The 26,960-nt window shown below is 56.2% G+C and overlaps 2 protein-coding genes across 5 annotated transcripts in view; one reads left to right on the forward strand and one right to left on the reverse strand.

The window, feature by feature from the left end:
• DPYSL3 (dihydropyrimidinase like 3) overlaps nt 1–23,488 on the forward strand; it is a 36,555-nt gene extending 13,067 nt beyond the window's left edge. The window contains exons 1-14 of one of the 2 annotated variants that reach the window (XM_074838305.1): nt 366–494; nt 7,253–7,341; nt 9,649–9,833; nt 10,862–11,026; nt 11,201–11,262; nt 11,431–11,511; nt 13,815–13,883; nt 16,313–16,433; nt 17,957–18,113; nt 20,969–21,110; nt 21,443–21,613; nt 22,132–22,311; nt 22,688–22,850; nt 23,289–23,488. In XM_074838305.1, the coding sequence (XP_074694406.1) occupies nt 456–494; nt 7,253–7,341; nt 9,649–9,833; nt 10,862–11,026; nt 11,201–11,262; nt 11,431–11,511; nt 13,815–13,883; nt 16,313–16,433; nt 17,957–18,113; nt 20,969–21,110; nt 21,443–21,613; nt 22,132–22,311; nt 22,688–22,850; nt 23,289–23,377 (1,713 nt within the window). In that variant the 5' untranslated portion in view covers nt 366–455 and the 3' untranslated portion in view covers nt 23,378–23,488. Of the gene's footprint in view, nt 1–365; nt 495–7,252; nt 7,342–9,648; nt 9,834–10,861; nt 11,027–11,200; nt 11,263–11,430; nt 11,512–13,814; nt 13,884–16,312; nt 16,434–17,956; nt 18,114–20,968; nt 21,111–21,442; nt 21,614–22,131; nt 22,312–22,687; nt 22,851–23,288 lie in introns of those variants that run through there. The other variant, XM_074838304.1, reaches the window with a different exon arrangement.
• A 1,499-nt stretch (nt 23,489–24,987) lies between these two features.
• Nucleotides 24,988–26,960, reverse strand: part of STK32A (serine/threonine kinase 32A) — a 29,069-nt gene continuing 27,096 nt past the window's right edge. For 2 of the 3 annotated variants that reach the window (XM_074838307.1, XM_074838309.1), the window contains 2 exons: nt 26,657–26,721; nt 24,988–26,254 (listed from right to left, as the gene is read on the reverse strand). In XM_074838307.1, coding sequence (XP_074694408.1) covers nt 26,161–26,254; nt 26,657–26,721 — 159 coding nt within the window. In that variant the 3' untranslated portion in view covers nt 24,988–26,160. The remainder of the gene's footprint in view (nt 26,255–26,656; nt 26,722–26,960) is intronic. The other variant, XM_074838308.1, reaches the window with a different exon arrangement.

The following is a 26,960-nucleotide window of genomic DNA, read 5'->3' on the forward strand; positions in this document are numbered from 1 at the left end:
GGGCTCTGCCCGGTGCTGGCTGCCGGGGGACGGTGTTGGGGGGGCAGCACCTCGTACCGGTGCCCAGCACCCAGCATGTGGAGGGTGACGAGCCCTGCTCGGTGTCGGGGAGTTGTGCACAGGGAGCAGTGCCCGGTACCCGGCGTGCAGGGAGACGTGAGTGGTGCCCGGCACCCGATGCTGGGTGTACCGGGAGCTGTGCCCGGAGCCCGGTATCTGGTACCTGCTGCACCGGGAGTGGTGCCCGGAGCCCGGTACCCAGTACCCGGTGCCTCGGGAGCGGTACCTGGTACCTGATGCCCGGTGCCCGGTGGCGGGGCGCCCTCTGGCGGGCGCGGGGGGCGCAGTGGGCGGGGCGGGGCGGGGCGGTCCGGTCCCCGGTTGTCACGGCGGGCGCGGGTTCGCCTTTGTGCGGAGCCGGCGCGGAGGAGAGCGCGGGCGGGCCGGGCGGTGCCATGTCGTACCAGGGCAAGAAGAACATCCCGCGCATCACGGTGGGTGCCGCGGGCGGGGCGGGGGGCGCTGCCGGTGCTGCCGGTACCGGTGAGCCCGGGACGGGCGGGACCGCGCCCCGGCGGGCTCGGCCCTGGCTGGAGCTCCGGCAGCGGCCGGTGCCCGGCGGTACCCGCTCCCCGGGCGCTGCCCGCCTGCCCCCCCCGCCTCCCGGAGAATCCCGGCGGCGGGCGCGGGGACCGGCCCGGAGAGCCCACCGCACCGGCGGGCATCCCTCCGGGCGGGGCCGGGAGCGGGTCCCCAGTGTCCCGGGGCGAGGGGACGGATGCCCGGGCCGGTGCCACCCGCCGGTCCCGGTCTGTCCTCTTGTGGTGCCGCCTCAGGTGCGGCGGCCCCGGTGGCTGCCGCAGTACGACGGGGACCGCGGCTGCCGCCGGCGCGGAGTGGGGAGGGGGCCGGTGACATGTCTCCCTCGAAGGCGCAGGCACCCCTGGTCCCCCCAGTGCCACCAGTGCTCCTGCGCTGGGCGCTCCCGCTGGGATCCAGCGGCTCTCCCTGGGGGAGGCTGCCCGGGGCGTTCTCCTGGAAAACCGTCAGGTCTTTCATCTTGTTGACGGCGTTCCGCTGGCTTTGTGTGGCTCCCAGTTCTCCCCCGAGGGCAGCTTCGGCCCCCTGAAGAAAAAGGAAAAACAAAGCACTTGAGCTTCATTATTCTTTTTAATGTACAGATGCGAACAGAACTCTCCCAAAGAAGCACAAAGGTCATTAACCACTGGAAAGAGAAATTCCTTTGTCAACCCAGACTCAGTCGCTTTAATCAGCAATATCACCCCTTTGCACTCTTGTGTATCCTTAGACCACCATGGCGACAACAGCGTTACTGCTGCAGGTGGGATTCCTCCCGTTCTCTGGGGCTTTTTCTGCAAAGACCTTTATGATACACTTTACCCATATGCAGGGCTTGTTCCTGCTCCTCTGGGATCCAGCGGGATCTTTCTCACCCCAGTGGTAGCAAAAATCTCACCAGTTGCTTTATTTCTCCCTATTAAATGCTCTCCTCAGCCTGCTGAAGCTGCAGATGCTGCGGGTGTGGTGCCCGTGTAGCTGATGTTACAGGTAGCTCTCTCCTCTGACTTCTGCAGCTTGGTGGCCACCCTCCGGGACTCGCTTGCCTGGTTCTGCAGCGTTATCGTGTCCTGGCTGGGGTGGAGGAGGCTGCTCTGGAATTCTGGTCAGGACACCCATTATGTCCCGAGCCCGTGCTCTGGGGCCAAGGGGGGCAATGGAGTGAAGTCAGGTGTTGGGTGGTCTCTGTTTTAATGGAATGGCAGAAGGAAAATCCCAGCTACAGTGTCTCCCCTAGAACAAAGCGTTTTCTGTCCCCTTCTGCAGACCGTGGCCCCCTGGGCATTGTTTTGATTGTTTATTCCTCCTTCCTAGATCTCTGCCCCAGGATCTGTTCTTGTATGTCAGGACACACGGTGACTTCTGGGGACGGCAGATTGTCAGCGAAGCTGCACTTGTTAGTAGAGAGACTTTTGGGACTGCGTTGTGCCACTGGGATACAGGATATCTGGGAGACCTTTCAGGCACGTCAGGCATCACAGCTGGGGGAGGTCTGAAGCGTGAGTGTACACCGAGAAGGGTGCTGGCAGTGACTGTGCTAATAGCACTGAGTGATGACAGCCTGCAGGTGAGGGCAGCCGTGCCGTCCTCCCTTGTCACCCAAGCAATAGGCAGGTTTGGCTTTTGTGAAGGATTTATTGGAATTTTGAGTATTTTTACTTCCTGACAGCTATTGTTTAAACTGTCTAGTGTGATTCTGGAGATGCACAAACACTCCCTCCTGGTTCCTCTCGTGCTCAACAGTGCTGCAGTCAGAATTCATAGTTAGTTTCTGACAATAACATCTGAAAAACCACAGGTTGCCTGTTTTATCTGTTTGCAGCAATTTCTGGTCTTTTCTAGAACAGCCATTTTAGTGGAGAAGCCAGGAGCGTGAGCGAGGGGTGCTGTGTTTGTGTGCGATAAATTGCTGTGGGAATTATTCCCGACCTGAATTGTAAAAGCCTGGTCAAAAGCTACGTGTGACTGTGTGACAGGCGAGACCGTAGCCACTGAGGGAAGACTGGGAAGCATGGGCATGTCTGTTTGGTTGCGATGTGGAGGAAACATGGGGAGGTTAACTGAGTCTTTTGGGTTTCTCAGTGATTGCTTCATCATCTTGGTATGGAAGTGTTGCTCTTCACAGGTTGTGCACAGTGCATCAGAGACCAGTAAATGTGGTATTGCTTTCCAGATGTGTACTGATGCTGGGATGCCCAGCTCAGGAGAACAGTAATTTCAAACCTTGTGTGTCTATTGAGAGACTTTTTATTAGTTCCTTTTCTTTGGTTGTTTGGAGATATGATTAAAATACTTCCCCTCCTGCTGTCCACAGTATGTTTTCCTGTTCCTGCAGAAAGAGGTGGAAGACTGAAGTGGTGAAATACCTTGCCCCGATTTCACAAATTAACTGTTAGCAGAGCTGTTGGTTGAATCAAAATCACCCAGTCTTTGTGCTTTGGTCACAAAAGCCTTTCCTATCCCAGGTAGACTGGAATTCCCATGTTTTTTCTTGGTGTGAGCCATGCCCATCCCCTTCAACCACCCTGTCACAGCCCACCAGCACCACCTCTGTGGTGTCTCTGACACCTCTAAAGACAATGAGGTCTGCACAGGGACGGCTGGTGTGTTGTGTCGGGTGCGAGTGGGGAGAAAAGCCTCAGCTACAGATTAGACAGATCTTGGTAAACTGGCAGCTATCAGTTTGGCGTTTCTTACCATGCCCACAGGCCGTGGGCAGTCGCAGGGTGTAGCTAGCGGCTGGCTGTCTATCCCGGTGACTCCAGCCAGGGGTTTTTCCATGCTGTCGTGTGGTATGTTAGTAAGGAGGAGACATCCAGCTACTGATGAAACACCACTGCAATTAGTGTCTCTTCTTTTACGAGGGAAAGAGCAGTAAAGCCATACACCTGCTCCCATGCTACCCTAATTATGCCCTTGTGCTTTGTTAACAAGGTGAGCGCTATTCTTGGCCGGGTTCAGCAGCCTTCTGGAAGCTGCTGCCTCTTTCCTCTGCAGCATCACACTGAGAGATGTAAGACACCCTCTGCTATTCTGGGATCTCAAATGACCGGATGATGCTTAAGAGCAGAGTGTGGCCGTGAGGGAACGGGTTATGGTTTTGGAAGCTTGATCCCGAGTGCCAACAGGTGGAGAAATGGGGAGTGTTCAGCAAAAAGGCAGGGCAGGGGTGGTGGGGGCTGTTTCAGCAAAGCTGTGCTGGAAGGTGCTTCCAGGCTGCCTTGCGGAGCGGCTCCTGTGCTTGCAGCGATGGGTGCTGCAAGAGGCACCACACCGGTGACAAACGGGCTGTCGCTGGCTGCGCCGAGACTCGCCAAGACACGGTCAGAGCTGGGGACGTGGCCGGCGAGCCCGACAGGTCAGTGCCAGCCATCGGGAGAGCTGTGCCCAGCCATGCTCTGCATGGCACCTTCCGCAGGGCAGAGAGCACCTTCCCTGGGCACGGTCGCCCCGTCCCGCGGCGGGAGGGAAGGTGCTCCCTGACCTGCCTCCGCCGCTCCTGCCACAGGAGGGTTTTTCCGTGCACCAACAATGGCTGATGACACAGCCCGACACTGGCTAGCGGAGCGGGGAGACGTGGTGGGTGTGGAGATGCATAAACGAGCCCTGGCAGGGGGAACAGTGCGTTTATTGTAATCTGAGGCTGCTCTGGCAGCGTGTGCTGCAGAAGCTTATTAAGTCAGACTTGTTTCCTTGTAACTGCTTCATTCTCTTCCTTTCTTGCTCCTTTTAATGTCTGGGTGCACTCCTGAATGATGCCAGAGCCTGTAGATGTGGTGTCATTTGGATTTTACTTATTTATTATTTTTTTTAAGTCGTAGCTGGTGGGTAGGCGCCGATGCAGTCCTCCCCTCTCCGGCGGGCACAGGGGGTGTCTGGCAGCCGGGCTCAGGGCAGGCCCCGAGGCAGCGCCCGGTCCCCTGAATGAACGCCTTGTTCATGCTCCAGCTATTGTGGACCTCACAGTTCTGTGCACTAACAGAGTTAGCACTGAGCAGCCCTTCACATCTGCCACAGAATGACCATTTGTGTTTGTGGACAGGCATATTTTCTGAGTTCATATTAACAGTTTATTCAATAATTGTCAAGTCCTGCAGTCCCCTACCCCCGTGCCGCCCGCGCCTATCTCCCTTTGCTTTCTCTCGTCCGATGCGCGGGGCGGGGGGCAGGCCAGCATCAGTATTTGCTGGTGCTCCCACACTCTAGTGAGAACAAACACCCGGACCTTTGGGAAAGTAGGTTGGCGAGGTTTAAAGGGTGTGGGCAAGACAAAAAAAATGGAGGCCCCGTTGTGTTATTGGATCTGGGCAGGCAGACTCTTTTTTCTCATCATGTAAGTGAGGTAAAGCCCAGGAGAATCTGCCAGGGCGTAGGGGACTGGTTATGTGTGAGAAACTATGTGCAGTTGACGGAAATATAAAACAAGAATATTCTTCCCTCTGTTTCTAACTGTGGCCCTGATTCTTCCATAGCTGACGCCTGATACTGTTGCTTGGTAGTTTCTATCTACAGTTCTTGTGCTGTTGCTTAAATACTCAACATTTTTATCTATGGGAGCCATAGCTCAGCTGCTTGCCCCCTGTGACTGACAGGCTGTAAGCAACTTTGCTCTTTTAGGGGTTTCTGAACTTAAAATTATGATATTGTTAGTGAGACGACAATTGGATAGACCAAGAGGAAGGACAAGTGCCCTGTGCTGGGGGAGGAGGAGGGTCAGTGGCTCGTCAACAGCATTTGTTTGTGCCCGGGGCCCTCAGCCCCAACGCGGAGCATCGCCTGGCCTGTGCCCAGCCCGAGAACCCGGGACACCTAGGCCAGCACGCACGTGGCTGTCCTGCCTCGGCTGTACCCGAGGAAAAGAGCTGCAAGTGAGAGGTGGCACTGGCCCCCCAGGTCACTAGTCAGTGGCCCCCGGGTCGCTAGCCAAGACCGGTAGCTTCACGTGCAGGTTGTGGTCTGTTAAAGCCCGCAGTTCAAAGGAGCTGTGTGGGGAGGTCTGTGAGCTGCAACATGCCCTGGCTTCCAGACCCCGCCTTAGACAGCAGAGTTCTGCTGGACCTCTGCACCGGCGTGTTGGCTTAAGTCGGGGGAGAAGGGGAGCTGACTCCAGGTCTGCTTGTCGGGGAGGACGGTGGGTGGGATGGGACCAGGGGAACAGCTCAGCCGTGCTCTTTTCCTGGTGGGAGGCGAGGCTCCTGGTCGGCGTTAGGCTGTGCTGAGTGGGGAAGGTAAATCCCCGTTGCTAGGGCTTGGGTTGTACGGCCGTGGGAAGGCCCCTGCCTGGGAAGCGAGGGGAGACGGCGGCTCTTTCCCCTGTGCCAGCGCCGAGCTGCAGCCGGAGATGAGAGCGCCGTGCATTCTGATCCTTTCCCCACCCAGTTTCTTTGTCTCGACTGTGTGTGAGATGAGATTGCTGTAAAAACGCACACAGGTCTTGGGGCTTTGGCATCTGCGAGCTGCAGGGATGCGGGGGGATTCTCTCCCATCCTTCTGTTGCCAGGGAGGAAGCAGCAAATTACCACTGCTGTGGTGATACTTCCAGAAATCGCCCCAGGGGCGTCAGATGAAGAACAAACCCAGTTCCCTGTAGAGGAATTAATTGTGCAGGAGCCTCACAGGGTGGGTGAGGCAGGCGTGTGAGCCCTGCTGAAGGCTCCAGTCAGCTGTGGTCCAGGCTCAGACCGTGGAAGGGGGGTGCACTCACATGCCAAAACCTGGGCTGTGGGCACCGGGGATGAGCGGAGAGGAGTAAGGGGAGCCTGAGAGCTGGAGGGTTGTTGGAGGCGTTTCAAGCCGTCGGGAAGACTGCGTATTTTTGGAGCAGCACAGTCAGTTTATGTCACCCGAATGCATGGCAGCCGTGTGTGAGATGGGGCTGTTTGCCCCTGTACTCCCTGCAGCTGGTGCTTGAGCTTGCACAGGTGGAGGTGGAAGAGGTGAGAGCGGTTCTGGTCTGGGTGTTCCTCCACTGTCCGGCTGCGCCCCTTTGGAGGAGGCTGCTGGCCGCTTGGGTCAGTAGAAAGGAGAACAGAGGAGGTGGTAAATGTGGAGGCAGGAACACAGTTCAGTGCCTCCTGGGTCTTGTGTAGACCTGTGACGCTGAGAAATGCCTCAGGACTACTCCGAGCATTGCAGGGGAGGGACAGATTCCAGCAGCAGATGCGTCATCTTCAGGGCTGCCTGTCCTGTTGGTGGTCTGTGAGGCAGTAACAGATGAGAGAGGTATAAATTGTCTTCTTTAACACAACTTATTTTGCATGGTATTTGGATAAGATTTAAGGACGTGCCCTTGGAACTTAGTAACAAGCTTGCTCTGAATGCTGGTGTGTGGCTTGTGCTGCCTGCAGATTTGTGTGCATAAGGACCTGGTGTAGGAAGCTTTTGACTTCTCTGTATACTTTATGCAAGCACATTTGCTGTGTCCCCAGTGACTCTCCTTTGTACTCATTCTGCCTCAGTGGTGTTTCTGGCAGCACCTCTTCCATTCAGAAACAGCCCTATGAGTATGATTTTTTTCAGTCCTTGCTCTTGCCCTACTGTTTCGAGTGTTGGTACGGATGGGAACTTCCTGCAGCGTCGGTGAGCTGTCTGGTACAGTGGGAGAGCACCCAGGAAGGCACCGTGCTGGCGTGGGTATTGTCAGCTGCTGACAGCTGTGTCCTTCCCTTCACAGAGTGATCGTCTCCTTATTAAGGGAGGGAGAATAGTCAACGATGACCAGTCATTCTATGCTGACATTTACATGGAGGATGGCCTCATAAAGTAAGTATGAGACTTCTCTTATCTCCATCTCCCCATCTCCAGGTTGGATGGTTGTTGACTTTTTGTGGATGTGGTCTGTACCCAACTTGCCAGCCAGTAAAAGTTGATAGCCCACCCTGTTAGAGGCTCAGCTCTCTGCAGCGTGTGAGCCCGTATGTGATTGCTTGACGTATTTATGGAGTAACTCCAGTGACAGAGTTGCAGTTGGGCTGGTGACTTTGTGGTACAACGTCCATTGTCCAGCAGAGCTGCATCTAATTGCACCAGGAACAAGATTTATCTCTGACTCCTGTTTTGACCTGTGTTAACAGCGTTAGCGTGAATGACCCCACACTAGACCCCTTTGCTAGCACTAACAAGGACAGTGCTGTGCTGCAGGTCACCTGCATGCTTGAGATTTTCAGGAATTGCAGGCAAACCACTGCGTCCCCCCAGCTGCTTCGTGTGTCTGTGTCAGAGGTGCAGTAATAACTCAGTTATTAGGCTGCAGTTCAAACATGGCAGAAGTATCACATTGGGACCAGCTCCAGGCTGGGTGTATTGAAAGGACCATGATATTTTATAGCAGAGAGACTTGAAAAGGCATTGCTTGCTCTGTGGTGAGAGGAAGATATCCAGCCTTCCCAGGATAGTATGTTTTAAAAATCCAGCAGCAGAGAAATACTCCAAGAAGTGGGACTGTATTTTCATGAGGCTGTTTTTAGCTGGTGGGCAAGAGCATTGGTGATTGACTACTACTTGTAGCCAGGTAAGGATCAGAGCCAGCCTCAGGTCTTGCTATGACAGACTTTCTGGGTATCCTTGGGCAAATCTCTTAGTCTCGTCTGCAGCCTGGAGGTCACAGAATTTCATTGCCTTGGAAGTGAAGTGCTCTCACAAGTGAATTCTGGTAAGAATACAGTGAGCAGTTTAAATCCTTTGGTGATGGATTCATCTCAGTAAAAGCTCTGAAAAGAGCAGCTGGTTTATTGCTGTGAGAACACTGGAGTGAGCAGTTCAGTCCAGAGAACTTTTATTATTCTAAGGAAAAAAACCTGCAAAGTCACTAAGGTTGAATGAAATACAAAAGTGTAATTTGCTCCTCATTTACATCCCCAGTGTGCCAAGGAAATCAGAAGTTTTCCACTAAAACCAACTTGTCTTTTATCTTGATTTATCAGGGAAGTCTGAGGAAGGCTTGATGAAAATAGGATTTCTGAAAGAAGAGATTTGAAGGCTGAGTGCTACATATGGACAAAGAAAGGGATTGAGGGGCAGGGGCTGAGTGAAGGGAGTCCTAAGGTTCAGGTGACCTGGCGTGCAGGAGGGCGGGGAATGTCTAGGGTGGAGAATGTCGTGTGTTAGAACAGCACAGACTCCAGAGGACTGTAATGGTATTTTAGGTTATGAGCAGATGTATCCTGGAACTTTTTAAGTTTCCTGTTTTCAGAAGTTATTTTTAGGTACTTGAGATTTTAGCTGCCTTCACTAGAGCGGGGCCCTGCTGATAGCAAAGATGTCCTTCAGGGGCAGAAGGAGATGGCGTGAGAGGGGAGGTCCTGGGGAGGGGACGACTCTGTGCTCCTTGGGAAGAGACTGAGCCCAGCCGGGCTGCAGCCCGCCACCCGGTGCGCTTCGTGAGCTCCTCCCCAGCTTCCCAGAGGAGCTTCCCTTTGCTCTGGTGATTCTGTGCTGTGAGCAGCGTTACAAGTCCCTGACGAGCCCCGAGCTGACCTAGCAGCTGTGGCATTACAGTGGGAAAACATCTTCCTCTGTACGTAAGCCTCAGACTTGAGCCTTACTTAAGGTGGGCAGAAGGATGGGGGAGAGGAGAGATTAGGGGTGCAACTTACTGGAAGCAGGGCTGGTGTTGGGTTTTGTGAACGTGCACCCTGGGTGAGCAGGCAGGGCTGATGCGCTGGAAATGCTTGCGGGAGCCTGGCTCACGAGCCTGTGGGTACGAACTGTCCGAGGCAGCTTCTCACCGTGCGCTGCAGAGACCTGCAGGCCTGTCGGACCCAACTACCCCAGCCCAGGGCCTGCCCCCGGCAGTGGGTGCCTCCACAGACACCCCTAGAGCCATCAGACGGAGGGCAGCCGCCCCTGGACCGTGCAAACCGTAGGTTTAAGCAGGCCAGGCCGTCCTGTGTTTTGCTGCAGAGTGAGGTGGTTTCACTCCCGCAGCCCCGGCGTGGGGCCAGGAGGAGTGGGGCATTTCTGTCAGCGGGGGGAGTGGACCTGGCTGCTTCCTAGCTGAACTGCTCAGTGATGAGGTGGTGGCTGGCCCTCCTCTGCGTGTGGCTCACCATCTTGGAATGATCTCCTCAGGCAGATTGGAGACAATCTGATTGTCCCTGGAGGGGTCAAAACCATAGAAGCCAATGGGAAGATGGTGATCCCTGGAGGAATCGATGTCCACACTCGCCTGCAGATGCCGTACAAGGGGATGACAGCTGTGGATGATTTCTTCCAAGGAACGAAAGCGGCCCTGGCTGGGGGAACCACCATGATCAGTGAGTGCAGCAGGCGGGTCCTGTACGTGGCAGCACCCCACACTCTTGGAACATTGCCCAGTTACTTCTTTCTCTCTTTGCTTTTCTCAGTCTTCTTTGTATTAAAGATCCATGAGTGTGCTCACCTTTCCTGTGATCTCTGTCAATGCAGTCTAGAGAGTGGGGATTGGGGTGAATCTTTGGGCTCCTTGGTAATAATGAAGTGGTGGGACAGGAGATTTGCAGAGGACCCCTTGCCCTTGCAGACCCCATGTTCTGCAGTGCTTCATTGCCTGCAGCCATTGGGACCCTCAAAAGGAACAATGGCATAACTTTTTTTCCCTGTTAAGTAAAAATAGGGCAGCATGATGCTCAGATGACTGAGCAGAGGAACAGAGCAGTGCCCTGGCATCCCACACTGCTTGGAAATAAACAGTGCTAACGAAAAAGGAAAGGGAATTCTGAGGTCCTCCCCTGGAGAAGGCCACGGCTGTGCACTGGTTTGAGGTCCAGGTTTTACTGCTTGCAGTGGTCACAGCTGTGTGCATGGCAGGGTTTCTTGGGATGTGGGAGCAACTTTTGATCCTTCCAGTAAACGATGGGCTTTCTCATCCTCCCCCCACCAGTTCTCCTTCCCCATGGGCCAAAAAAGTAAGATGTGTGAAATGGACTGCGGCAGGGCATGGGGATTACGTGGAGGGCAATAAAAAGTGCATTGGTATTGCAGCGTGGGAGGAGGCTACGTGTTAATGGGATGGAAGTGGGGTGAGGAAGGACAAGGCCCTTCAGCTTTCAGCTGATTTCTCAGCAGAAGCCTGTAAAAGCCCCTGGTCCCGTGCCAAAGACTGTTCAGCAAAGGCTCTGTGTGCTTCTCTGCTGATAAATGCACTTAGAGGAGCCCAGGCACGTGGCGGGGGTGATGGGGACCTCTTCAGAGTGGCCCCGAAGCTGCTGAGGAGCCAAGCCTGGGATGGTGGAGGTGCCTGGCAGTGTGGGGGGGCCCGTGTGGGGAGCCCTTGCCCACCCTGTGCCCTGCGGTGTCTCTGCAGTGGACCACGTGGTGCCGGACCCCGAGTGTGGGCTGGCGGAGGCCTTGGAGCGGTGGCGGGAGTGGGCGGACGGGAAGGCCTGCTGCGACTACGCGCTGCACGTGGACATCCCGCGCTGGAGCGACCACGTGCGGCAGGAGCTGCACACCATGGTCCAAGAGAAAGGTTTGCTGCCCACCCTTGGCGAGCCACGCTCCCTCGCCACGGAGGGCGAGGGGTGACCACGCTGTCGTCCGTCCTCTCGCTGTCGGGTCCAAAGGCGGCCCAGAGCAGGCAGCCTGACCCGGAGTGGGAGGGAGAGCCCTGGCTGACCCCTCTCTCCTCTCTGCTCTACCCCAGGAGTTAACTCCTTCATGGTGTACATGGCCTACAAGGATCTGTACCAGATGTCAAACACTGAGGTGAGATCCCCTTTGCCGCCTTGGCTGTGTCGATGCGAGGGGCAGCGGGGGGACGGCAGCCACGCTGGGCGCAGGAGGCTGGGGCGGCCAGCAGCCCCCCCCCGGGCCTCGGGCTCCTCTCCTCTGTCCCGCTGCCTGATAATAATTTTTTTCTTGTCTCTGTTTCAGCTGTATGAGATCTTCAGCTGCCTGGCAGAGCTGGGTGCCATAGCTCAAGTTCATGCTGAAAACGGCGATATAATTGCACAGGTAACTGACTGCTCTTCTGGTGCGCAGGGGCTGAAAATCTATCCCAGGCAGATTCAGCGTGGGGCATTGGCAAAATGACTCCAGAGCTGCATGGACATCTTTTGCAAGGTGATCTCTTTGCTGCTCAGCAGCGCTATCAAATTTACCGAGGTTTTCTGCTGTGAATGTGTGGTGCATAAGCGAACCTGAAATAGTGGATTAGCAATTATCTAAATGGAAGAGGCTGGGCCATCCAGTACGGTACGTTCACTCCAACCGCAGCTCTTTTTCAGTGTGGAGAGGCAGAGACGTTTGCCTTGCACGTAATCAGCTAAGAGAGTTAAAAGTGTGTTGAAAAGTGCCATGGCAAGAGAGGAGTTTTCTCCCTGCTGTAAGCAGGCAGCTGGCTAATGGAGCTGGATTTGGAAGGGAATTGTTATGAGGGATGTGGTTTGGTGTTCGAGTGGGTAGTCTGTATCGGCCTGCTATGTTGTAATTGCTGCTGGATGAGCGAAGGTCCAAATGTTTGGATTTTCATTAAGACAGAGAAGACATTGCTCAGTTACGCTCTGCAACTACTTGTTTTTTCCTGTCTCGTATTCTTGGGAGTTGAAGGAGTGTAAGCTAAGAGGTCATTCTTCAAACATCCTCTCAGATTACAAAATCAGTTTTTCTTTGGACTTTTTAGAGCTGCAGTGCACAATTAGATGGCTCTTTCACTTGAAAACAAAGAGTGATCAGAGGAATTGTATTCACTAGTTTACCTCTACTTCAGGCCCAGCCCAACCACAAAATGCCCCAAAACTCTTAGCTGGTAGCGCTCTACAGCCCCGGGAATTGCTTCCCTCTGTCGGGACTGATTGAAACATCACAGGCTAGTGTGGGGCTCATCATGGTGTTGGCCCAGGGGCACGATGCTTGTGGTCATCTTGCTGGTGGTGGTTCCCAGGAAGAAGGCAGAGGATTTGTCCTCCCCATTGGACATTTCAGTCCATTTCACTTTCAGTGGTCCTGGAGACTGTGTGTTTCTCCAGAGTTTGGTCAACACAGGAGAGGAGGTTGCAGGGGAAGAGATGTGATGCATGGCCTGAACAGAAACAGGGCGTGAGCAGAGCTCCAGACTCCAGACTCCGAGGTGCTGTATGTGGTGGGACAGTGCTTCGTGGTGGGGAAGAGCAAGATGCAAGAAGAGTATCGTCAAGTCTTTGCTTGGCGCTTCCGCTGTGGCAGAGGAGGTATCAGCAGAGGTAACACACAGCACTTCCCTGCTGTGCAGCCTTATCCTTTGATAACTCCTCCAGCAGCTGTGAACACATCTGTTATCCTTGCTGGAGTTACACAGTCCTGATGCAGATTGGTGGCGTTATTTAACACCCATAATATGCTCAGTACTCTACAAGACACAAGAAAAAGTGCATAAAACTGCTGCTTACAGGCTTGCTATTACTGCTGCTGTGCCTCCACTTCATGTCCAGGACACCTCTTGGAGAAGTGGTGCCTGTTGTGCAGCTGCACATGGTTTCTGCAAGCCAGGGGCAGGTGTCGGGTAGGAGCAAACATGTGTGTTGCCGCAGGCAGTGTCAGCACCTGGGTGAAGGTGTGAGGGTCAGAAGGATACCCAAGGGCATGCAGTGCCCCCCTGACCTCTGTCAAAGGGAGGCGTTTGAAACGAGGGAATGTGAGAGAAATCTCTGGGGTACAGACAGGAGGCAGGCAGGCCAGCACATGTGGTACACACACACACACACACGGTCCTTAATTATAACAGCAAAATATTTGGGGTAATGTTAATATAGGAACCCACACCCCGCACCACCAGCCTCTGTAGAAATTGATACAGGGTAGGATTTACCACTTGCTGATTTCCAAATGATTAAATAACAGCACTAGGGACTCAGGAGTAACCGTGGGAGGAGAATTTTTTAATTGTCTTTAATGATTGTTTTCTCAATAGTTCCTACTTGCACTGCTTGCTTTTCAGAAGGGGAGCCAGGGAGGGCCTTGGAAAGGGACTGCAAACATCAAGTGCTGTGCATGGAGCTGGGGAGTTTTGTACCCATTTTTCCTCCACACTGTGCTTGGCTCATCAAAGAGGTTTCAGTCGGTGTCTGTGCTCCCTCTGAGCCCTCCTGTTTCCCCATCCTCCCTCTTTCTCTCTCAAACCCCTTGAGGATGCAGCAGGGTCTTGCCATGCACGGTGGTCCCACAGGTCACAAGGTGGTGGCAGTCCCGAGGGAAGGGCTCGATGCAGGAGGGTTCTGCTTTTCTGTGTGGGTGATGGTTTCCGAGTCTTGTAACATGCCTCTGCCCTTTTGCTGTCCTAGGAACAAAGCAGGATGTTGGAGATGGGAATAACCGGCCCCGAGGGCCACGTGCTGAGCAGACCTGAGGAGGTAAGGCGCTAAGGATGGTACCAGCCTGGCCGCATGAAGAGCTTTCCCCACAACTCACAGTAGAGCTTAGCGTATTAGTGGGGCCAAGCAAGCCTTGGGGACGGCGGTGAGGGGGTGTGTGCATCCACAGGTGTTCATTTACACAGGCAATACTGTCTTGTTCATCATCAGCTCAGGAAGGAGTGAGGTACGTGTTTATGACAAGCGTTTTCCAATCTTGCTCAAGTCTCCTCGCAGAGTCGGGCTCCTGAGTCTCCCAGAGATTAATCAATCAGCAAAAAGTTCGATAGGGCTGTAGCAGCATCTGGGGCTGCTTGGGGGGCGTTTGTCTTGTATAGGTGACTCCACAGGTGTGAGAGGCCTGAGAAGAATCGAATGGTGAGTTTTAGTTCCTCTGAAAATTCACTGTTCATGTCTGTCTGAGTGCAGACAGATTCCAGCCTCTTCCTGCTTGATCTCTGCTTTGGGTCTAACGTGTGTTTCAAAATCAGCCAGACAAAGCCATTGGTGGAGGGAGTGGGAGGGAAGGAGAGGGGGAATTCCCTGGTTACAAATCATTGTCAGGACACTAATTAGATTATTTCTAATTTTAGCTCATATGGTATTTTTCTGTTTGGTCCATTAATCTGAGTTGAATCTTAACTTTAGACGGGTTTTCTTGAAATAGCTCCCTGCTGAGAGGTGCTTTTAACTTTCCACAGCACGTGAAATAAGAAAACAATAGGGATTTGGTACAATAGCAAAGCTGAGCAGGGGAGCACAGAGACAGATTTGTACTTCAGGGTCTGCTGGTAGTAAAATTGGTTGGCTTAAATTAAAAGTGTAAGAAGTTGACCGTATTATGGCTGGTAACCACATATACAGCCTAGTGTAATACAGCGCTGCTTCTCTTTGAAGTATGAGAGTGTAAAGCATTTTCCTGTGCAGGGAAGAGACTCAGTGTCAAATACAGTAGATCAGAGTCCCTCTGTGTGTAAAGTACCATTTGTTTTTATGGCTCTAGACCCATTGCCATTAGTTGGCAAGCTAACCCGTGATTATGGGATGCTGTGGTTGTGCCAGGATTTGAGAACTGTCCTGTTGTCATAAGACAGCACTTGTGGTTCTTCTCGTCCAAAGCTGGTAAAACATTGTTGAGTGTTTGATCTTCAAATGCCATTAAAGCATAAGGCAACTGAGAACAGTGCAAGAAGGCTCTAGATACCACCCATTCAGCCAAATCCAGATCTCATTGCCTTTGAAAATAAACAGGGTCCCTCTTCCAGAGCATACTCTACCTGGGAAGATGTCAGAGCACACATGACCCTGCTACCCACCATAAAGCCTGCGGGCAAAGCACTCGAGAGTGGTCCCTGGCTCCGTGGGTCTGCTCTGTCCCAGAGGAACCTCTGTGCGGGTTAAAGACAGGCTCTTCTGTCAGGTGATGGTGATTTGGTAGGGCAGGATGGTGCTGCTCCAGATTGTGACCTGCTGTGAGGGTGTTCAGTGATGGCTCTGCTCCCGCCCACATGTTAAACACCATCAACTCCTCAGGCCCATAAGTGCGCTGATAAAAATGTTTTCTGGTTTAAATTTCTATTAAAGAATCTTCAGGCAGAAGAGAAAAACCTCTTTCACTGTGCAGGACACAGGCCTGCAGAAGCACGGGAGGTGTAGGGGTGTGTGTGTGCCTGGGTGCAGTGTTGTGCTGCTCCCTGCGGCGGGTGACCCGGGCTCCCCCAGGAGCTGCCGGTCCGTACATTGTCTTTTTAAGGCTTCTGTTCTGAACTTCCTCATGCCGAAGCTTGAAGCCAAATTGTAGAACAAACACTTGGAGAACCTCTGGGGTTGAGCTCAGGCTGAGCACGGGCTGATGTAATAGTCCAAAGATATCCCTTGTGATGGAAATGCACCCTCCGCTGACAGCGGGGCAGGGCGAGGTGGGGTGGTGTCAGCAGGCTGGGACGAGGCGGCCGCCTCGCAGGACAGCCGGACCCTGCTGCCAACAGCCAGCGCACAGCTCTTGCACCCCGGCCACGGGCAGGGAGGCGTTTGGTTAAACCAAGTGCAGCCGCAGGAGCAGGGAGTGGTCCGGGGGGGAAGACCCTCTCGCTGTCAGCCTGCGGGTGGGCGGCAGGCCCCGGGCTTCTCTGGCTGCCGGGAGAGCTGGAACCAGGCACTGGAAAAAACAGCAGATGCAGCTCTGTGCTGGCCCCAGAGCACGCTCCAGGCAGCGCTCCCCTGCCAGGCGTAGCCTGCGGGTTGGGCCGGGCCTGGGGGAGGCTGAAGCTTCCCCCCTCAGGTGTCCCCGATGAACCTGCCCTCCGGGAATCAGGGGTAAGAGTGAGGGCCCAGGGTGTCAGCGGCAATCTGTGGTGTGCCGAGAGGAGTGGGGCTCCCTCCTGCACACCCAGCGCTCCTCTGCAGCCGTGCACCACCCTCTCTTCCAGCTGGAAGCAGAAGCTGTCTTCCGGGCCATCACCATTGCCAGCCAGACCAACTGTCCTCTCTACGTGACTAAAGTGATGAGCAAAAGCGCTGCTGACCTCATCTCCCAAGCCAGAAAAAAGGGTGAGTGGCAGCTGCCATGGCACGCAGCCTCGCGGTTGCCGCTGGGACCCCGGACAGCTGGGTGGAGTGGTCCCCGTGTCCTCACAGTTGTTTTGCCAAGACCACTGCTGTGCCTCCAGAGCAGTCCAGTGCTTCCCCTTCTGCTGGGGAGCCCTCAGTCCGGGGGTTTACCCAGGTGGGGAAGGGCATGGGGACACTGCTCCAGGCCACGTGGAGCCACCTCCTGCTGTCACATCAGGTAACGTCCACGTGTGGGTCGTGGGCAGCGCTTTAAACACCAAAGTTTGTCGGCAGCTGCCAAGGGCTCGCTGAGGAGACTCGTCCAATCCCCGTGCAGGTGGTTTGAGCTGCTGCATGTGGCTCTGGCCCCCCGTTGGGGTGCTGGCCCCTCAGCAGTGCCCGGGGGCTCCACTGGACACTGGCGGTGGGGCGCAGGGGCTCCCCACGCATGCGGGGGCACGTCCACAGCCGTGTTCGGTGAGCTGCGTGCCCCTGCCCCGAGAGCCAGTGCACGGGGAGGCTGGAGGCAGCTCTTCTCTGCCAGACCCTGCGTGCTGGGCCGGCAGCTGCCTGCTCGTGCCCGTCGCTCCTGCCGCTGGCGGGACAGGCACGGGTGTGCGCACACATGGACACACAGGTACTCCTCTGCAGTCTGACAGACAGCGTTCCGTGTCCAGCCCTGGTTCCCCTCTGGGAACAGCCCTGCCGTACCCCCATCCTGTGCCGCTGCTGGCAGAGGAGCGCGTGTGCTGTCGGGGGAGCGAGGCACCTCCGCACGCAGGACTGCGGGATGGTGCTGGCCCACGGCCCGGGCTGGGCTACCTGTGGTTAGTGGAGCTGTGCCAATTCCAGCTCGGACACGGGGGAGTTCTGCAGCCTGGGCTGCTCCAGGGCTGGGGTTCTGCCTGCAGGTGAAGGAGTGCTGCACCCTTCTGCCTTTGGACTGGGAGAACTAAGCTTTTAGCTGAGTGGTAGTAAGACTCTGAGGATCTGCAGCCTCTATACAAAGAGGAGGGATGGAAGTGTAAAAAAATGTGTTTGTAGAGAAGGTCTTGGTGGAGTTGGTAACTGTGGGACATAACAAGTGTCTCCCAGAAGCACTTGCGAGGCTGTAGAGGTTGCTTGGAAAGAAGCATAGTTTCTCGGTCCCCATCCTCGTTCATCAGCATGACAAGCCCTGCTCTGCAAAAACCCCTTGGTGCCGTCTCCCCTGGCCGGTCCCCAGAGCGTGGCCAGGGCAGGCTGGGCAGCCACAATCTCGGGGGCAGGAGGGCAGCTTGCCAGTGCCGTTCGTCCCTCTCTGGTGTCTTCTGGGGAACGCAGCTCCGCGGCCATGCCTCCCTGTGCGGGGCGTGCTGCGCCAGCAGGATCTGTGCCCTGCAGCAGGAGGGCTCTGTGGCAGCGTGGGACAGCCCCACGCGGGTCCGGGTGTCCTCTGGGCACGGCGGGCTGTTGGTAGTGCTGTGGAACAGAGAACGCCTCCCGGCTCCACCCAAACAGTGTCCTCTCTGCCCCCTTTCCAGGCAACGTGGTGTTCGGTGAGCCGATCACGGCCAGTCTGGGGACCGACGGGACGCACTACTGGAGCAAGAACTGGGCCAAGGCTGCAGCTTTTGTGGTCTCTCCACCACTGAGTCCAGACCCAACAACTCCTGACTACATCAACTCCCTCCTGGCCAGGTGAGCGAGCTCTGCTGGGCGATGCTGCTAGCGGGAGGTGGACTGCAGCCTCGGAGAGGGAAGGAAGAGGTGAGGGAGTACCCGGCAGCACGGGCATTAATCCAACCAGAGCCACTTCGCTGTAGGTGTTTAATGAGCCGGGGGGTGAAGTGGCTCTGAGCCAGAGCCGTGGTGGCTGACCCCGGAGAGCAGAGGGAGGGCAGGGGTGGCACCATGCGCTTGACATCAGTAATGAGAAAAATACCAGGGCAGGTAGTCAGGAACCATTTAAAATGCCCTGAAGAAGACAAAGAAACAAGGACCAGCTAACACAGATGTGTCAGCGAAAGCAGTCACCAAGCTTCCACACGCGCGGGGTGGGACGTGGCTGCCTGGGTGTGATGGTGCAGAAGGTGGAGGGGTTACAGGTGCCACAGGCTGGTGGGGCCACTGGTCGAATACAAAGCAGTTGTTTTCTCACGTTGGTGCAGGTGGCACAGAGTGCAGGAGGCTCCAAGAGCAGCTCGTGCATGTTTGACAGGGATGGTAGGTTGTGTTTTCACACTGAAGGCAAGGGGGTGGGGAAGGGATTTATTGAAAATAGAGAGTAAACAATAAAAGCACTTCAGCAATTTGCTTTGACCTTTCACAGTTATGCTCCATCCTGTCACTGGCAAGGCACGCGCAGCCTCAGGGGACAGAGCTCACTGCTGGCCTGTCCCCGCGCCGCGTGTCACTCGCACGCCCCCCTCACCCTCCGCTTGTACGTCAAACTGTGCGTGTGGCGGCTGGTTTGTGTTAGCCAGGGGATGGCTGACACTGAGGGGGCTGTAAATGGAAATGACCTTTGAGGTAATGCTGGAAACATTTCGGACTGGATGAGCAAGGGATGGCTGGTCAGTGAGAGGTGTTGGGGCAGAGGGACGCCTTAGGATAAACCTGGGTTGTGCCAAGGTGGAGCTGCTGTGGTGGTGTTAGGAGGTGCCAGCATGTTTGGGGTCTGAACATGCAGCTCACCCTGGATTTTGCTGTGGTCAAGAAGCAAGAGATGCCTCTGCTCAGTCTGGATGTATGGAATAGGTGCAGGTCTTAGGGGACTGCCAGGGAGAGGTGAGCCCAGCTCCTGAACTGGCTTTCTAATCCTTCCCTTCCACTTCAGATTTACCCCAGATCTCAAAGCAGAGGCAAGAGCGCTTCTGAGTCCCTCCAGTTCACAGGCATCTGTCTTGGCACCTCTCCCATGCCATTTTCTGGGAGGCTTCAGCAGGAGGAGAGGCTGCGAGACTCCAGCTGGGCTGGATGGATTTTCTTCCGCCAGGACAGATCTGGTGGAGATTAGGAATCATGTTGTGTCGTCAGCCTGGGCCTCTGGCCGTGCAGTCGGTCAGACATATGGCAGAAATTATCAGAGGAAGATGGAGATTACCAGTGGATTAGGGCCGATTGGAGCCCCGAGCAGAGCCGCTGTGTCTGCACCGTCCGGGTCCAGGCGCAGCCGGTCTGGGAGCGGGGACCTGAGGCCACTTGCCTCACGGGACGGCACCGGAGCTGGCCTGTGTTCATCTGCTGCCTTCGCCCTGCAGCGATGACTTTCCAGCTGCTGCCTGTCAGATGCTGGGCCCAGCAGCAGCCGGGTGACTTCCAGGGAGCCATGGGCAGCTCCTCGCCCTGCCTGGCCTGTCGGCAGCTTGCCGGCTCTGCCCGTTCCTGCCCCCTGCCATCGCTGTCAGGAGAGGGGTGGGTTGGGGCAGAGGGCTCAGGGTAATGGCGTGGGGCAGCAGCCGCTGCAGGGTGCTGCAGTGGAGCTTTTCTGGGCCTCCCGGAGAGAGCAGCTTCTGGGGAGTCCTGGCCCTCTCCATCCCACTGTCAGATTTCCCTGTGGCCGTGGGAGGTGTTTGCCTTTGTGGCAGTGATGTGGCAGGGATGCTGCAGCTCAGGCCAGCCTGTGCTCACAAGCACACCTTGGTCTGTGCTGCTGGCTGCCGTGAGCGTCTGTGGGGGCTGAGAGGAGCCTTCGGTGAGCTCAGCCCCCCACAAACCCCCTCCTGCAGCCGCATCCCCCTCCCAGAGACAAGGGAGACTCCCGTGGGGCCGAGGGGTCTGTGCTTGGCCCTGGGGCTGCAGGGGCTGGCAGTACACAACCACAGTGCTGGCTGTGGGAACAAGTAACAAGCAATAGGAGAAGAGGGAATGGCCTCAAGCTGTGCCAGGGCAGGGTTAGACTGGCTCTTAGGAAGTATTTCTGTTCAGAAGGGGTTGTTGGAATGGGCTGCCCAGGGCAGGGGGGGAGTCCCCATCCCTGGAGGGGTTGAAGAGTCAGGTTGACCCAGTGCTGAGGGATCTGGTGGAGTTGGGAACGGTCAGTGTGAGGTTCATGGTTGGAATGGAGGATCTTCAAGGGCTTTTCCAGCCAAGATGATTCTGGGATTCTGTGACAGTCCTCGGGTGGAGAGGCCTTTTCCTCCCCGTGGGGCAGAAGCGCAGCCCTCCCAGGCAGACCTGACAAACTGCCAGAAATGGCTTTTCTGACTCACACTGGGATGTTTTTTAACCTCTGTGTTAGTTCAGATGATGAACTCTGGTATGGAAGAACATCTTTTGGCTTGACACAAAGGCCACCCTGTTCCCTGGGACCGGAGCTGTTGGCTCCTCTTGCGTGCGGCCACTGTCCGTGCCCCGGGTGGGCAGCGCAGTGTGGCAGAGCTCTTGTCCCCGTGCCCTGGGGTGACCACCACAGGGGCCAGTCTTCAGGCTGAGGGGCTGTGGAAATGAGGGGGCAGAGTAAAATAGAACTGAGCCAGGGGCTGCCCGTGCCCAGAGGAGTGCTGTTGTCTGACTGTGAAACGACTGATGCTTTTGTTACCACCTCCCCTCAGTGGTGACCTGCAGGTTTCGGGAAGCGCCCACTGCACGTTCAGCACTGCGCAGAAAGCGATTGGGAAGGACAACTTCACAGCCATCCCAGAAGGGACCAACGGCATAGAGGAGCGAATGTCTGTCATCTGGGACAAGGCGGTGGTAAGAGACACCAGGGAGGGGCGGAGTGGGTGGGGCTGACGGGCTCCCGTGTTCCTGCCCCCGCAGAGCTGGGCACTCGGCTGCCTGTCTGCTCTCTGTCTTTGAGAGTCAAAAGAAGCCAGAGCAGGAGAGGCAGCTGCCATGGGTTCAGGGTGAGCAGCAGGAGCTGAGACTGTGCCCCCAGTTCTGGGTCCATCTGGCACCAGTAAGACCGGCAGCAGCGACCTGGGCCCAGCCAGGCAGCGGCTTCTGTGGGAGTGAGTCTGGTGGTCCCTGGGGCTCTTACTCTCCCATTCCTCAAAGAGCACTTAGTTCTCTTTGTGTCTGAACAGGCCACAGGGAAGATGGATGAAAACCAGTTTGTGGCTGTGACAAGCACTAATGCTGCAAAAATCTTCAACCTGTACCCGCGGAAGGGGAGAATAGCAGTGGGCTCGGACAGCGATCTGGTTATATGGGATCCCGATGCCGTGAAGATCGTCACAGCAAAAACCCATCAGTCGGTAAGCCCCTGCCCGTCTGTGGGAGTGCAGCGCTGGACAGAGGCTGCCGTGCTGCGCTCTGAGGAGGGGGGAGTGGGTGCAGGCTCGGGGTGACGCCAGCTGTGGCTGTGGGGTGGGATGTCTGCAAGCCCTGGGCTCTGCACACGGGGATTTTTCCACCCTGCTCCGTTGCTCTTCTCCTGAGCTGGGCCCACGCAGGTGTCAGGACTCGCATTTCTCCTTACCTGGGTTCCTCCTCCAGGTACAGATGTTTCCTGGCTTTGCCAGTGCGCTTTGTTTGTGCCTTACCTCAAGCTTAGGTCCCACCCTCCTCTGATGCTGGAGTCCCTGCTCACGGTGAGCTCTGAAGCAGCAGGTTCTGGTTTGTGCTGGGAGCTCTGGTGTGATGGACGAGTGAACTGACAGTGGCCCCTGGGGCTGTTGGAGGAGTCCTCTCACTGCGCTGGTGACGGCAGCAGCCAGGTGTGGGGCTGGCAGTGCTCCTGCCCCTCCTGACCGTCGTCCCCTGGTTGCTGCAGGTGGCCGAGTACAACATCTTCGAAGGGATGGAGCTACGTGGGGCCCCGCTGGTTGTCATATGCCAGGGGAAGATCATGCTGGAGGACGGCAACCTGCACGTGACCCAGGGGACGGGACGCTTCCTGCCCAGCAGCCCTTTCCCTGACTATGTCTACAAGCGCATCAAAGCCCGGAGGAAGGTGAGGAGGCAGGGGTGCTAGGAGACAGCGTTGGGGCACCGTTAGCCCGGACCACCCTTTTCCCTAACAACTGATTGTTTTTTCTCTGCTGTTCCTGCTGGACCCTGGGAACAGCGCTGCAAACTCTGTGCTTTGAACCCACAGTTGGGGTAGTCAAGGCTTGGGTGGAGCTTTGCCCTTAGGGTTGGTGCTGGGCCACCACTGGAGGCAGATGCTCAGCTGGGTCAGTGGGTGATGCCTGCCCCTTGCTGTCCTGCTGCTGCAGGGGTCTGGAGGGAAGCACCGAGTTAAAAATGAGGGGACTGGGGAGCCGGGGGCTGAGCACGAGGCTCCCCAGGAGCAGAGCAGTGTCACTACCCCCACTCTCCGGTGACAGATGGCGGAGATGCATGCCGTGCCCCGGGGCATGTACGACGGACCCGTGTTCGACCTGACCACCACCCCCAAGGGGGGGACACCTGCGGGGTCAACCAGGGGGTCCCCCACGCGGCAGACACCCCCTGTCAGGAACCTCCATCAGTCTGGATTCAGCCTGTCAGGTGAACGCTCGCAGTGGCTGGGCTGGGGGAGCGCGGGGCCACTGGCCTGGGGTTGCAGGGTGGCTGGGAGGTGGCCTGGGGCGAGCTGAGCACGAGAGTGGAGCGTCGCAGGGCTGGACCCTGCGTGTCCCTTAAAGGACGTGGCCGGAGCTGTGCCTGGCAGCAGAAGCAGGGAGTCCTGTGGCCATGGAGGTGCTCGTGCAGCACCAGATCCACTCTCGCAGTGTGGGGCTGCTCACGGAGGAGCCTCTGTAGAGACGCTCCAGCCACTGCTGCTCTCGGGGTCATTGCTGGGGCTGGAGAGGGAGCAGGTTGCTGCAGACAGCCCTGGGAGGCCCTTTGGCCAGACCCCAGGCTGCCTGGCCACTCAGTCCGGTGAAGAAAACGCTCTGAACTTCGCTTTCCCCCTTCCCGTTGTGCTTTCTCATCCTCTCCCAGGCACCCAGGTGGATGAAGGCGTTCGCTCAGCGAGCAAGCGCATCGTTGCGCCGCCGGGAGGCCGCTCCAACATAACCTCCCTGAGCTAAACGTCCCTGCCGGGGAGGAAACAAAATCCCTGTTCAAGTGAAGGAAGAAAAATGGTACATTGGTGTTTAAGAAGGAAAAACAAATAAACCTGTTCTGAAGAATCAATAAGCCTCAAGCCTTATGTTTCACATGCTACTTGCTACCTAGCTTTAAAGATATTGCTTCATTTTGTTTTCTGCATAGCCTTAAACTTCTGTTGTTGTCGTTGTGGGTTCGGTTGGGTCGTGTTCTTCCTCCTCCTTTCTGTGTGCATGCTGCTCAGACAGGTCGCTCGGGTCGGTGTGTTAGTCGTGTTGAACGTGTGGGGGATGTCGTGGTGCGGGGCAGCGGGAACCACCTGGCCGGGGAGCTGGTGGGGGCAGGCGGGTCTGTGTCCTGTTCACGTCCTTCGTCCCCACCCGGCGCTCAGTGGCGTTTCACCACGAGCCCGCAGAGGAGCCCAAATCATCTCTGTAACGGCCGTCACAGCACCTCGCGTAAGGAGTTTTACTACTTTGTACACTTTATTAAAAAAAAAAAGTTGTTCCTTCAAACAACGGGTGTTGCTGGTTGGCTTTTTTCCTCCTCGGATGGCGCCTGCTGCTGGGCCGGGCGGTGCGAGGGCGGCTCCGGGGGGGAGGCGGCTGGGATGGAGCCCGCAGCCGTGGGTGTCGGGTATTGCTGTCGCTTCTCAGGCAGAAGCGAAGGTACCGGCGAAACGGTGCCGTGGCCGCGTCTGCGACAGCCTCTGCGCTTGGTCCCTGGCTGCCGCCCGCCCCGGCCATCGCGGGCCGTTTTCTGTGGGCACCTGGGAGTTAAACACTGCCCCTCTATCGGTGTTTATCAGAGGGTCACAGCCTTCTAAAGCTTGCAAAGCATGCAAAAAAGAACTTGATTGGTTTTCAAATATGACAAAAATTAAGTGTCAATTTAGGCTGTGCTAAATAAATACTTTTTTCTTTTTTCTTCCTTAAGTATTTGACCTTGAAATATTTATTCTTACATGCCTGCAGCTCAGACAGGACAAGTTGTCCATGCAGCAGCCCTTCAGGGGCCGTGCCAGAATAGTTGTGCCAGGGGTGGGGAAGGCTGCTCATACTTAGAAGTTTTGTGAAGTTCTGCTATCAAAATTACAGCTTTTCCCTGTTGCCTGGTAGTGATTAAGCTGAGACTGTGACTCTGTTTACAGAGGAAGAGGGGAAAGGGGAGATGGTTTTAGAAGTCTCTGGGGACTTTTTAAAGCCGCAATGTTCTTACCATTTCTGTTCTCAAGGGTTTTTTCCTGCGGTCGGCCTTACAGCGGCATTTCTGCAGCAGCGGATCCTTCCCCAGCGAGGAGCCGGGCTCGGGTCCTCGCCTGGGCCCGCACACACATTTCTGGAGTGTGAACCTGTCCCTGCCTGCCCTGGGGCCAGGCGATGGCGGCTGGGCCAGGGCAGGGGACAGGTACAGCTGTTGGCATGTCCCTCTCAGCCCCCCGGCCCCACAGCCCGTGTGGGGCTGTGCAAAGAGCAGAGGATGGGTGGGAAACGCCAGCGGTGCTCTGACCCCCCTCCCCAGGAGCTCTCAGCACACCCGTGCTGCCTCCCCATGCAAGCGACCGCTGGAGTAACACCGACTTTTGAGCAACTGGGAAGGAGCCCTTCATTGGCTGTTGGTTTTATTATTATTTTTTTTTGAGTTGATCAGATTTAGGCAGACAGGAAGGCACAGGCGATAGAAAGAACAGCTTTGGGTAAATGGGAGGCAAATGCTTCGTCACTGTATTGCTGAGAACAGGAAAAATGGTGAATAAGGAGGTGAAACCTTGGGTCTGCCAAAGCATCTGAATAACAGCATCAGTCCCAGCTCGACCGCAATAGAAAGGCTTTGGCCAATCTCAGCCTTGGCAAGGCCCACACCAGGACAGCTGGTCCTGCAAACACTAGATCAAGCACGATTCCAATGGCAGAGAGATGAAAAAAACATATTCAGCTTTACCTCTGGTGCTGGAAGCCAAACCCCATCGGATTCAGGGAGCTGCAGCAGTTTCATGTGCTGATGAGTGGGTTTTTCAGGCTGGCCTGGAAAAGCATCTGTACGCTGGTTATTCACCTGTGCCTGGTCGTTACCTCGTCACCTCCACACCCGTCTGCAGGCTCCCACCACCCACCACCGCAGCCCGGCTCTGCCGGGAACAGGCACAGGAACCAGCGTGGGGAGAGGGAACACGGACAGGAAACCTCTGCTGCCTCCTCCCAGCGAGGAAGGCGGTCGCTGCCCCTTCCATCCCTCTGTGCCCCCGCTCACGGGCACTGGCAAAGGCCACCCTCGTTGCAACGCACCAGCAGAGACCCTGCAGCCGGGAGCAGCCTCTTCCCCCTGGAGCAGGTGCCCATGAGCCCGTGCGGGGTCCTGGGACCCCCAGCGCTGCGACAGACCCGCCACCACGACCGACACCAGTGATGACATCTTGGGGACCGATGACACGGCAGTCGCCACCACGGGCTGTGACGCTAGCCAAGCCAAGAGGGTGACTACTGAAACCTCATCCCTTCACACACGGTCACGTTCCTGCCACCAAGAAAGGCAAAATAACAGGATCCCAGTCTAACTGATGGCGGCAAATCGCGGGGGCAGCTCCCACGGCCTCTCCCCCCACGGCCAGGCTGTGGGGTGGAAGGCAGAGGCAGCGGGTGCCCCAGCTCCCGCACGGCCACCCTGCCCTGGGCTACCAGCAGCATCCCGTGGGCCAGCGCTGCGCAGGGGTGCGGGTGGGTGTGCGCTGGCCCACGAGGAACGCTCCGGCAGGGCCATGCTGCTCTCAGAGGTGGTTGTTCTGGCTGCCCTCCTTGTACATGCCTCTGCTTTTGGGCAGCGTTATGGTCTCCTGGCTGTCGCTGTGGCGGTGCCTCACCCTTAGGGAGAGAAAGGGACGGTCGAGCTGTGAGGGAAAGGCTAGGCCGTGCCAGGGCCCACACAGTGGTACGGCTGCCTGGGAGCACCCTGATCCCTGGCACAAGCTGCCACAAGCCCCACAGGGGCTGTGCTGGGCCCTGATCCCCCCAGCCCCAATCCCCCAGCCCCGATCCCCCCAGCGACACTCTGCCTGCAGGAACGGGGCAGTTATTGCCATTTGTGGCCCTGGGCCCAGCGCTCCGCCTCGAGGACAGCTCAGCCAGCAGCCACCGGCACCTGCTCTCCTCAGCCTCATCAGTGAGCTCCTTAAAACCACATCTGCAGCGTTTGCCCAAAGCCCAGGTCTGCGAAAGTCTCTGGCAAGGGCCAGTCTCTTGTGCTTCCTCTGCACCAGTACTTACTTTTCTCTGTTGAAAACAATGAAGTCCCTCTGGAGCATCTCTAGGTGCTTTTGAAGGTGGCAGGCCTTCCACATTCAAACAGAAAAATAAAGAGATGGGGAATAAATTCCCAGTTGACACAGAAAGGCATTACAAGGACAGTTTCAAGGAGATGTAGAGGTATCTTTAGGTATGGAGAGTGGGAAGAACGGCACTAACCCTCCTCATACAAAACTGGTGCTTACACATGCTGCCTTCCACCAAAGGGAAGATGCAGAAGAGTCTGGGGATAAAGCTGATCACAAGGGAAAAACTGCTCTGTTTA

The sequence above is a fragment of the Strix aluco genome, chromosome 13 (genome assembly GCF_031877795.1).
Source record: "Strix aluco isolate bStrAlu1 chromosome 13, bStrAlu1.hap1, whole genome shotgun sequence".
NCBI lineage: Eukaryota > Metazoa > Chordata > Aves > Strigiformes > Strigidae > Strix > Strix aluco.